Source organism: Chlamydotis macqueenii, chromosome 1 (assembly GCF_036417535.1).
Source record: "Chlamydotis macqueenii isolate bChlMac1 chromosome 1, bChlMac1.mat, whole genome shotgun sequence".
Classification (NCBI taxonomy): Eukaryota; Metazoa; Chordata; class Aves; order Otidiformes; family Otididae; genus Chlamydotis; species Chlamydotis macqueenii.
The window spans coordinates 69,579,070-69,591,091 of NC_141556.1; the positions used below are offsets into that span (position 1 = coordinate 69,579,070).

At 42.5% G+C, this 12,022-nt stretch overlaps 1 protein-coding gene across 1 annotated transcript; it reads left to right on the forward strand.

Moving 5' to 3' along the window:
- The first annotated feature begins 4,329 nt into the window (after nucleotides 1–4,329).
- Nucleotides 4,330–11,890, forward strand: LOC104474648 (tubulin alpha-8 chain). Its single transcript, XM_086755833.1, has 5 exons — nucleotides 4,330–4,469; nucleotides 7,905–8,127; nucleotides 8,818–8,966; nucleotides 9,519–10,199; nucleotides 11,203–11,890. The coding sequence occupies exons 1-5, from the start codon at nucleotides 4,467–4,469 to the stop codon at nucleotides 11,488–11,490; spliced, it is 1,344 nt and encodes a 447-aa protein (XP_086611959.1). The 5' UTR covers nucleotides 4,330–4,466; the 3' UTR covers nucleotides 11,491–11,890.
- Nucleotides 11,891–12,022: the final 132 nt, after the last annotated feature.

Here is a 12,022-nt window from a genome sequence, read left to right on the forward strand (position 1 = left end):
TTTTGCCAGCTGCCATGAGCAGGGGCATGATTCAGGTACTCTTAACTTCAGCAGAGCACACCATGCTTGTGCAGCCACTGTGTAACCATTGTGACTGGATTCGTCTGGAGGCACAAGTATGCTGACAGTTCTATTGTAACTGCTAAACGAGCAACGTCTCTGACAGAGCTAAGGGCCTCAAAATGACCAGCTTGTGGCATGCAGGACAGAAGTATTACCAGCTCCATCAGACTTACTGAGATCACAACAAATCAGAGCTATAACACAAAAAAGTGTGTTATAGGGATAGAAGGGATGTGTCAGAACACCAACAATATATTGTTAAGGCAGGCAGGCAGGTGGCCAGCCATGGCCTGAGGTTAAACTGACAGGATAACAGGAGAAACTGTTGGATGTTGCAGAAAATGGAACAGGAAAAGTGGGTGGCCAGCCCAAACCTGTGCTTAAGCTAATGAGGTAATGGCAGGAGTAGCTACTGGGCATTACATATGGTGAAAGGGGAGTTTGGGGGACCCCCACCTTGAATGTAAGAAAGATATCATCAGAAAGGGAAGGGGGTGTTGGCTTACTGGGGGTACTAACTAAAGCTGAACTTACCAAATAAAGGTGTAAAATTAGCAGAATAGGGCCAGTGCTGAAGAAGTGGTGCATGTCTGTATACTTAGGAGCAGGGGGGAAGCAAGAGAAAGGTAACAGAAGGTAAAGATGGTGTCCGTTCGGAGGTACCTGTCGAGCAGCCCTGTGTTTGAACAATGCCTGCAGCAAGACAATAAGCCTGTTGTGCTGACCTTGCCATGAGTGTCTGACTTGCTTACGAGCTCATGCTTATCTGGAAGGTTTCCCTGGAGACCAAATATATACCACTGTTATTTTAATGCTGGATTTACTATTAATCTTTCATAAATTTCTTTTTTAAAAAAATCCATGTTTTCACTGAAACATGTACTCATGGCACACAGCTCCAGCAGGGCCACAGAAATGCATTATGTTTTGTCCAAACTATTGAGGCGCATTGTCCCCTTTCTGGTAAATCTTTTTTTATTAGGTTTGCTAAAAAGTCATAAAGAAAAGCAGGCACGTCCAGAAACGTTACTGATGTAGTTTGCCTTTTTATCTGCAAAATGAGTGGCTGGTCTTTATATTAGTAACTATGGTTCTGAACTTGCTATATTAGGGAAGATAATTCTGCAAGTCCAGTTCTAATTCCACAATTTTTAACACATACATAGAAATTTTGTACATGACAACTCTTAACAAAAAGGAAATAACTCATTGGAAATTGTATCCCAAGATGTACTTAATTTTTCTTTATTTAAAAATAATTTTAAAAATACATAGCACAGTTCTCTGCTTCAGGGATAATGCCTGAAAGCCAGTCTTTTATCAATATAGGTTTATATGGATACTGAAATACTAAACTTCAGGATTTCAGAAATACCTGAAACGAGATGCTGCCAATTCTCCCAGTAGGTGGCAACAGAGTGACAGAATGGAGTTCCAGAGGGGAGACAGGGAAGCATATCTTCATTCACCTAACGTAAGAATGTACTATAATGTGTGGGAAATGCAAAGACACATACAGAAAACTAAAAGTGAAAGAGGTTTTTGTATGATCTCCAAATAACTTCTTAGGAGTGCGGTGTTTTGTAAAATACTCAAGAATTCTGGCACTATTGGTGAGTCACTTAGATGACTGATCTGTAGGGAGTGATGTACGTCTGGTAGAGCAGATAAAGAAGTTAACTGTTCTTCATTTGCCTGTTGACGTATTTCGATCTCTAGTCAGAACTGATTGATCACAGGACTTGGTGGTTCTCTTAGCCTGAGATCTGGTGGACAGTACTTCTAAGCTCTAGATTATTCAAAAATGCTATTTTCAGAGATGTGTCTATTTTTAAATAGAGAAAAAGGGTTTAGGTTTGTACGGCAGTGTTAATGCTTTTCTTTAAACCCCTCTAAGAGGCTGATCTTGATAGAATCACAAACAATTGGAGATAATAACTCACAACTCCACTGCTCTGTTGCATTGCTCTAGAGTGCACCTGTGGCACAGCACCTAGTTCATATGCGCATGAGAAGCCCTTTGAGCATATCCAGGCCATCTCAGTTGCATCCAGGCTGCGCATCACCCTGAGGAGCATCACCCAGGCTGCGCATCACTCCGGCAGTACCAGCAAAGCCACTATAGCACACATGCCAAATTCAAGCACACCTCAGGATTCCATGGCAGAGCTTTTTTATAACCAGCCCTGTTTAGCTCTCATCATCATCTACCAGTGTCGCAAGGTAAAGCTGAAGTGGGCAGGTCTTGACCAGGCCACTGGGCTATCAACCTTCCCCATGCAGGGCATGTCTCAAGCTTGTTCCATGCAGGACAGAGAGATGCCCCTACAAGGTCATCATCTGCCCACACAGGTTAAATGCCAGTGTGGAGCAAGATGACCTTCCAAGAACCCAAGTCTAGGCCATATCTGCCTCATGTCTCTATGGAGCAGAGACTAGAGGCTGACTGGAATCAACAAAACTCACCAGTACCTAGGAGCACAGGCCCACACTGTGCTTTCAGGTTACCTTCTAAACCTAGGCTGAGGGTTTTCTGCCTCAGCACTCTGCAACACAGGTCGACAGAGCAACATAAGGAAACCTCAAGAAAAACAGTATGCCCATGCCTTCCTCAGGACTTTTACAGCTGTGTCTCACCTTCACTCCAGACCAGCACATACTTCCAGCACTTCAGTTCATGGGCTATCTCAAGACAGAGCAGGTCAAGCACTGTCTTTTGTCTAAAGCAGATCTGCAAAGGCCTTTTTCTTAGCTATGCATCTGTGAGAAAGGGAAAAACACTAACCTGCGTCATCCCCAGGCCCTTCAAGCTCAATTGATTCTAGAGAGAAGGGATGTAACCATTGCACTCCTGCTGGCCAGGGACACCGCTCAAAACTCAGTCACTCCCTGCTCCTTGGAGATTTTGATGGGTGAGGCATGACCCAGACTCCATTCAGTGTGGCAACCCAAGACTGGTGAGCACCAGAGCTTGGCTGGAATGTTAGTAGTTTCACTGGAAGAAGAACAGTAGAACAACCTATTCCTTAGTCTCAAAGCGATGATCTGATGGTTTTCTGGAGAAATGTAGGACTCAGATAACTTAAACAAAGCAGCAGATAGAAATTATCATGGGAATTCTTCCTCTGTAAAATATAATTGTGGCTCCAGAAATCTCTGTAGCTTTTCCCAGCCAAAATAAAAGAGTAATGATTTGCAGGTTTATGTGAAGATCAGCAAATGAAGACATATAACAATGTAAGTTTATAAAAATGGTATTACCTACTTCACACTGTTAAAATGTAGGTGTTAGAGAAGATCCTTAAATACTGGTTGCCAACAGTGACAGAACAATCTATTAATATAATCATGTCAAAGTAGACTAACCTAAAATTTAGGAATTGTGTATTTAAATGTCCACTGATTAAACATCATAATAAATAGTATGTTTTTAAAGTCAGGAGATACATAATACTCAGATTCACACCATTAGGTGTGCCCTTCGCTTCGTAACCTAGGACTTGCAATTACCAGGATTTCTCCACTGAGAGAAGCTGCTTCTTTCCAATGCTGAGCTAGTGCTGAAGGAGCACACAATAAAGTGGTGGAGGCAACTGCCCTAATTTGGTGTGAGAACGTTTGTGTGATGCCTCCAGCTATGTCTTGCAATAAGCACTGCAATGAGAATCAGATTTCTTTCTGTGTTTGGAAGATGAGTTAGAGTCTGTACTGAATGCTGCCCCATACTGCTGACAGCCCAGATGACTGTGCAGAGAAAGAGAAGCAACAGAAGTAAATTGAAACATTAATAGAGAGGCAGCTGGAGTAAGGGCAGAAAGAAGTCAGGCCAGCATTGAAGAGCCCTGGTAGAGCACACTTCAGAATGGTAATTACTTTCTAGTTCTCTATTTTTTATTTTTCTTCTATCTATCTTTCTCTTTTCCATTCATTTACTCTTTTATGCCCTCTTGGTCTTCTGTATTGGAATTTAGGAGTGATTTTCATCTACACGTGTACATAGAGGCAGAACAGGGAACTGGCGTGGTACGTGTCTTGTAGATGATATATACGGATCATACTCAGCTGTTAGAAAGTGCAGTGCACAGCGTGTTGCACGGCCACACTCAGATTCAATAAGTATGCCAAACCAGGCGGCCTAAATTTGAAATCTGGCCTCTGTCTGAGCCCTGTTGGTCTGGATAAATTTGCATACGTGGGGTGGTGGGGAGGGCAGGAGGCAGTGATGCAGCGGGCAGAAGTACGGAGTCTGTGACCTATTCCCCAGCGCACTGTGACACTGAAGCGCAGCAGCAGGTGCCGGGTGCTGGGCCCAGGCTGCCTCCCACCCTGCAGCCCAGCGCCAGGCTCCTGCAAAGACCTGCCACCACTGGTCCGAAAGGGAAGGAAACACCACTGGAGACATCATGGTAAGGGGGGATGTGGGAACACCAGTCATATGGGGACTGGGAGGATCGTGGGTGAGGGAGGGCAGGGGGATCTGCCATTGTTATCAGTGATTTGTGGCACAAAACCCTGATGAAAACTCTCACACATCAATTACTACCTAAGAGAATGGGAAAGGAAGGTCATAAAATCTCACTGGAGCTGTAAGGCAGGGTGAACCAAAGCCTTCTTCAGAGAGTCTCTAATTAGTGGAATTATAAGACAAATGAGTTCTGGAGCCTTAGATTTTTAGTACTTTTCTGTGGTGACTATATTTTCTCAACACAGGTTCATTTTCATACAAGATAATTTTTTTTTTTTAGAAATAAACCAAAGAAGTTACTTACCTTTGTGTCTTTTTACATTAATTTGGCCCCAATGGCTGTACTGTTCATAGCTATGCCGTGTAAATGTGTGTTTCTGGAGTGCATGAATGTTTTTACATGTGCATGCATTTAAGGAAGTAAGAAAGGTCCTTCATTTTTAAGATTTGGAAGTTTATTATAAATTCGTAGAAATCTCTCAAAACATCTTAGAATGTGAAAAATCCATTTCACCTTGTACCCCAATTTATGCCTAGCACTGAGTAGTGCAGAGAACTATGTTCTTTTCTGCCAGTACAGCTGCAGGTCCAAAACGAGAGCACCCATTTTCCAGGCAAGATACACGCTTCCAGAGGCTCCCCATGCCCGAAGGCAGACCTAGGGTACTATGTTTTGGGAATAGCTGGAAGACTAAAGTCTGCTTTTGTACAGTAAATACTTAAGCCAAGAGGTATTCTTGGTTTTTTTAATAGAGTCAAAGCTGTCCCAGGTTGAGTTTCACAAAAGACCTGGCCCTTTCTACTGTCTGTTGGTAGATAAAAAGTCACGTCCACAATTTCTAAGACAGGTCCTGGTACGTTAGTGACGGGATGTGAAACACGAGTTTGGAGTAGGCACAAATTTAAATATCATGTAGAGATCAGTTTACTCTGCCTGTGACTCTGAAGAAGGCCCACTCTCTTTCTGACTAAAAGTCTGGTATCTATTTTAAAGCTGTTTACTATGCAAAATTAGAAACATCTTTGCTACTGTTGTCTCTCCTTGTCAGAATATTTCCAAATTACTACTGGGGTAGGTGAAGGTGGGAGTCAAAGACGGGAGCCATGGCAAGAGGCCTGGCTCAAAAGACAGGGTTGAGATACTGCTTCAAACTAGTGCAGCTGAAAGCTCAGTCTGAAAGGAAAGGAACTGGTTCTGCAGTCTTCAGCTGTAGTCCTATACTAAGCTTTACAATATTAACTTCCTAAGGCAACATTCACTTGTTCCATCGGTGAAGAAACAGACCAGTTCCTCTACAGGTCTGAAGAACACAGCAAAGCAGCTCTTCACGTTCCAAGTATTGCTTGACTTGTATTTTACTTCTTCTTTAAAATACATTCTTAAAAACGTCAGTTATCATCATTGCCATGTTTAAAAGGAAAAAAACCCTTTTTTTTTTCCTTGCTGCCAGCCTCACAGATTCACATTGAGATTTAAAAGAAAAGCAGGAGCCTGTTCTGTGCAAAATCAGCTGTAATTGAATTCTCTAAGCCCAAATATACCTTCAGTGTCTCCTGAGTAAACCTCCAGATTGCAACTCCCCTGCAACATACCAACCTATGAAGCCTCATCGTCACTCAAATAATTTGGATACTTTTGCACAACTCAGTTGAGAAAAACAGGGTTGTGCAAGTACACTTGAGAGCATATTACACACACTGCTGCATATGCATTTGCAGAGCCAGCAACTTACAAATGAGTACTGAATAGAAATAATACATTTCATTGAATGAAATGTTTAAATTGACTTTCCATATTAATTTGAACTCCTGAGGATGACTAACTGAGGCAGTGGTGACTTCTGAAATTCCACTTGCTTCTGAAAAAATATCTTTAGTTATGTTTCTACAATATAAATACATGTGAATTGGTGAAGAAAACACTGCTCCAGAGATGCTACTGGTCACACATTCTGCCTGAGGATTTAGTCTTTGGGGAAGATGCATTTCACGCCAAGGTCACAGGATGATTTTGCAGGGTAAGCAGTTACAGAATTAAAAAAAAAAAAAAAAGTTAACTGGCCAAATCTGATATTAAGTCTTTGGATATCTCTAAATGAGATATTACAAAATAAAAATGAGCAAGGACCATTCCCTGGCCTTGAAGTCAGGTAGCATGGCCTGCTTCACATTTAGGCATCTGAATTCTCTCCAGTTCCCTCTCCAAAGCTAGGCAGTGGTCAGTGAGCTGCTCACTGGAAACCATCCTTGACAGTGAGTGGTATTCCTGATGATGCCCAAGCATTGTCTGAAAAAGTATGAACTGGCATAAGCCAAAACTGTGCTAACTACTAATCAGCACAGGCAATCCCAGGCCAGTGTTCAGTACTATGACCTGACCCTTCCTTACTCCTTAGTATAGGCAGGGCCACTGAGATCACAAAGACAGAGCTCAGAAGGCTTTAATTACAATTGCTCCAAAGCAGAAACTGAAGCGCAAAAACTCCATGTCTGAAACCACTGTCTCCTTACAAAACTACCTTTCACCACACCCAGTGTCATAATTGTCTGGACTAACTCAGAATTATCTGCTTTATAATTCTATTTCTGAACTTATGAAATCCAGCACCAGGTCCTTCATGCTCCCATATTCTTAAGTATAAAGAATTTTGGAGGAATCGGCACCTGCCTATTTTAGCCTGGTGTTACATATGTTGTTCTCTTTTCAGTAAAGTTCCTGGATACCACAGAAACTATGCTCAAAATTATGCAAATGAACACACTCTATTGCAATAGCACTGCCTGAATTCAGCAATGGACCTGCAATATAAAATCCATAGCTGCTCAGAAGCTTGAAAGAACATTTGTCTCAACCAAGAGAATCTGAAATAATTTCCTGAGGCGAATATTGCTTAAAGCAGTTCTTCCAAGTTTCCACTCTAGCCTGCTATCAGAGGGTAAAAGGATCAAAAGACATCACCTGTTTTGGGTTACATAAGGTTGAAGGATACCACATGGCTGTGTCAGGTTCCAGCCAGGAGTAAAAATAAACTAAACTGGGATGTGCTCTTCAGCAGGGCCAATGAATAGGAAGAAAGGCAGGGTTTGGGTAACTGAAATTATTATTTTACCTGCCTGTTTTCACGTACCTGTATATTACAGCACATAGATCTCAAATTTTTAAAGAACTGTGCCAGTATCTGGTGTGTATATGTACAGTCTCATTGTGGTCATGGGGTTGGACAGCCAAATGAAATGCTGACAGAAACAATTCACTGTTTGTTTTTTTTTTTTTTGGAAAAGCAATACATTGGGAAAAATAAGTAAACACTAGGAATAAGGAGGACTAATGTGCACTGTTTTTTTTTCTGACCCTGTCTCTGCTTTCTCCCCTCAGCGTGAGTGCATCTCTATTCATGTTGGCCAGGCTGGAGTTCAGATAGGAAATGCATGCTGGGAACTCTTCTGCCTGGAGCACGGCATTCAGCCTGACGGCACCTTCAAGGAACTGCATGATAAACTCAACTATGATGACTCTTTTACCACATTTTTCAATGAAACAGTCACTGGGAAGCATGTGCCACGGGCTGTAATGGTGGACTTGGAACCAACTGTAGTAGGTCAGTATAGAAATAAACCTGGAAAATGGAGAAGAGCTTACTCTTCCTAGTATCACCATGGTGTGCCACCAATCTCCACCGGTGCAAAGCAGCACACCCTTTGTATCTTGGTCTACCACTACATAGGATTAAATAAATTTTATTGTGACACAGAATGCCAGATTCTGTCATAGGTGTTACAAACATACGAACAGCAGGATCCTCAGCAGTTTAATAGCTAGTACACATGGTTTGTATGACTTCTCTTTGCACAAACAGTTAACTTTTGGGTTTGTTTATCACAACATTTTTGCCATACGAATTCTGCTTTTCTCTGATTCAGATTCAAATTGAGAGCCTAAGAGTTTCCCACCAGGAACAGAAAGATTTATAAAAATTGGGGCATTGGGGGGAACCTGATTTTCGGCACACTTTTTTTTTTCTGGTGACTTGTCCTCTTGTGGGTATAGGCCATACAACTGACAAGTTCATGAGAAGATAACAACTTCTGTGGCTGGATACAACTCACACCATAAATCACCAGAACGCAACAATTTAAAAATGCTGAGGAAACAGTTTTCTCCATCAGCATCAGGTTTTGTGGTCATGACCCCAGTGACTCAAAGCTTGCATTCATGCCAACAGCAACCAGAACTTGTTGGCACTGGAGCACAGCCATGCAGCTTCTTACAATTTCCCTTTCTCGTTCAGATGAAGTGCGGGCTGGCATCTTCCGGGAACTCTTTCATCCAGAACAGCTGATTACTGGAAAGGAAGATGCAGCTAACAACTATGCCCGTGGCCACTACACCATTGGCAAAGAAAGCATTGATATGGTGCTTGATCGTGTCCGTAAACTGGTAAGTCCTGGTAGTTTTGAAACAGGATTTTGGATTCTGCAGAAGAAGGAAGTGCAGAACAGGCAGCTTGTTCACTAAAGATGACACCAATGGTAGAGAAAAGAGATTTCTGATATGGAGGCATCGTTAGGAGTTCAAGAGAGAGAAGTCCAGTAGTTCACTTCCCAGCTACATGCCTTCAGATAGTCTTAAGAAGTGGTTCTGGATATGTAATTCTTCATTATTACCACAGCCTTGGAGCACCAATACTGACAGAGAAGGGTGGATTAGGCAGTTCTACATCTTTGGTTTCAGCTACACTAACTAAAAGAAGTGTGAAGTTCAGAGAGAGAAGCTCCACAGATAAGAGTCAAATTTTTATGTCACCAGTTGAGCCAGTGGAGGAAGTAAAGGACAGGATTATCACCAGCCCTTTCCCAAGAAAACCTGACATGATGCTGTATATTACTGATGACTGCTCTCTCCTTCAGCTCAGAATAAGCTCATGCAGTAGATGAAGTAGTTTTATTCCTCTTAAGTCCCTATTCTTTCACTTTCTCTTTTGATTTCTAGACTGATGCCTGTTCTGGGCTGCAAGGATTCCTGATATTCCATAGCTTTGGTGGGGGTACCGGCTCTGGCTTTACCTCCTTACTGATGGAACGCCTTTCCGTGGATTATGGAAAGAAGTCCAAACTGGAGTTTGCCATCTACCCAGCCCCTCAGGTCTCCACCGCTGTGGTGGAGCCCTACAATTCCATCCTGACCACGCACACAACCCTGGAGCATTCGGACTGCGCCTTCATGGTGGATAATGAGGCCATCTATGATATCTGCCGACGAAATCTGGACATTGAGCGGCCCACTTACACTAACCTCAACCGCCTCATCAGCCAGATTGTCTCCTCCATCACCGCCTCGCTGCGCTTTGACGGTGCCCTCAATGTGGATCTGACAGAGTTCCAGACAAACCTGGTGCCATATCCACGCATCCACTTCCCCTTAGTGACCTACGCCCCCATCATCTCCTCTGACAGAGCACATCATGAGCAGCTCTCGGTGGCTGAAATCACCAGCTCCTGCTTTGAGCCCAACAACCAGATGGTGAAGTGTGACCCAAGACATGGGAAGTACATGGCCTGCTGCATGCTCTACCGTGGTGACGTAGTTCCCAAAGATGTCAACGTAGCAATCGCTGCCATCAAGACCAAGAGAACTATCCAGTTTGTCGACTGGTGTCCAACAGGCTTCAAGGTGAGTAGGGCTGCCATGAACTTCTCTTTAATGTTTAAGGGGCAAGTTCAGTCTAGTGGAAGACTTGTATTTGAAATTTTATATTTTGCATGTTTTCCACTTCTGAGAAGAAGGAATCATAGAATCATAGAATAGTTAGAGTTGGAAGGGACCTTCAAAGGTCATCTAGTCCAGCCCCCCTACAAGGAGCAGGGACATCTCCAACCAGATCAGCTTGCTCAGAGCCTCATCCAGCCTGGCCTTGAATGTTTCCAGGGATAGGGTATCCACCACCTCTCTGGGCAACCTGTGCCAGTGTTCTACAACTCGCATTGTAAAATGCGAGGAACATAAGAAAGATGCGTGTGTATAAAATGTACCCTTTCTCCTTCGGACATGCCATTGACCCAGAATACTAAATATTTATGTAAGTGGAAAACTGAAGTGTATATGAGTTAAAATTTAAAGAAGTATTAATTTCAGACCTGAATTTTGAAAAAGCCAGTGAGTGTTCCCTCTGAAGCACCATATAAAACTAAGAAACTACCAAAATTGATACAATTAATAAAGGAAATGCTGATATTAGGGAATCTGTCAGTTAAGCCTCTCACCCAGAAATATTTTTCAGCCTCTCCCCACTGGCTGCATAGCAGTGTTGGGAAACATAATTTCAACAAGAAAACAGACATTAGCAGTGGAAAAACATTTGTCATAAAAATAACTGGTATAAGAATGAAAACTTTTAACTGGGAACCAACTTTCTGTATTAGTTTCTGTATAGTATCTTGGTGAAACTGTATGTTCAGTGTTGAGTAGCTTTTAAGAAAGCTACAAAGTTGCCAGTGCACAGTAAACAGAAGAATAATACAGACATTAAAATGACCATGTATCATTTGCGATGTGCTAGTTTTGATAGTGGCACCACTCTACCCCAGCATCTGTAACTTTACTCACACTTTTTCAGCTCTTTAACGGCTTTCTGCTCGTGCCTTTTTACAGCCTTCTTTCATATTCCTGTTTCCAGGTTGGGATCAACTATCAGCCTCCTACCGTAGTTCCTGGTGGAGACCTAGCCCAAGTTCAGCGAGCCGTCTGCATGCTGAGCAACACCACGGCCATTGCAGAGGCTTGGGCAAGGCTTGACCACAAGTTTGATCTGATGTATGCCAAGAGAGCTTTTGTGCACTGGTATGTGGGTGAAGGTATGGAGGAGGGAGAATTTGCAGAGGCCCGAGAGGACCTGGCTGCCCTGGAGAAGGACTATGAAGAAGTGGGAACTGACTCATTTGAAGAAGAAAATGATGGGGAGTAATTTAAAATACACTTTATTCCTAGTGAGCACAGAATTGTCTCTGTATCACTGTATTGCACATGTCTACCATTAGGTCATCTTTTTGTATACAGAAACTTAGGAGGGGTCATACAGAGACACATTTTATTCCAGAAATCACAGGTAAATTGTCCTGTAAGATATGGTCAGTCTTAGTAATGCCCCACTACTTCCAGCAGTGCAAAAAGACTTGCTCTTCTTCCTGCACATTTAACATAAGGCTCTTCAAGCTCTAATACACATGTTAAAACCACTACAATTCAAAATATGCAAGTTTATAACGGAGAACAGTGAATCAGCAGAGTTTTCAAATTTCTAATTTGATTTACCTTCACCTTTTGCTTGTTGGCATGTAAAAAAATAACGACCAGGGAAAAAATGGATCCTCTGCTCTGTGCTTTATTATCCTCTCATTGACCTTCAGCTGACCAACCTAAAAGGGATATTTCACTCTTCTCTGAAACACCATTTCTGATAAAGCAAACACTTTCCTCAGAAATGTTAAAGCAGTGCA

What these genes read in the sequence shown, in the direction of transcription:
- LOC104474648 (XM_086755833.1), top strand. An exon ending in CTTGGAACCAACTGTAGTAG is followed by an intron (nt 8,128 to 8,817) that starts GTCAGTATAGAA and finishes TTTCTCGTTCAG; the next exon opens with ATGAAGTGCGGGCTGGCATC. An exon ending in GGTGTCCAACAGGCTTCAAG is followed by an intron (nt 10,200 to 11,202) that starts GTGAGTAGGGCT and finishes TCCTGTTTCCAG; the next exon opens with GTTGGGATCAACTATCAGCC.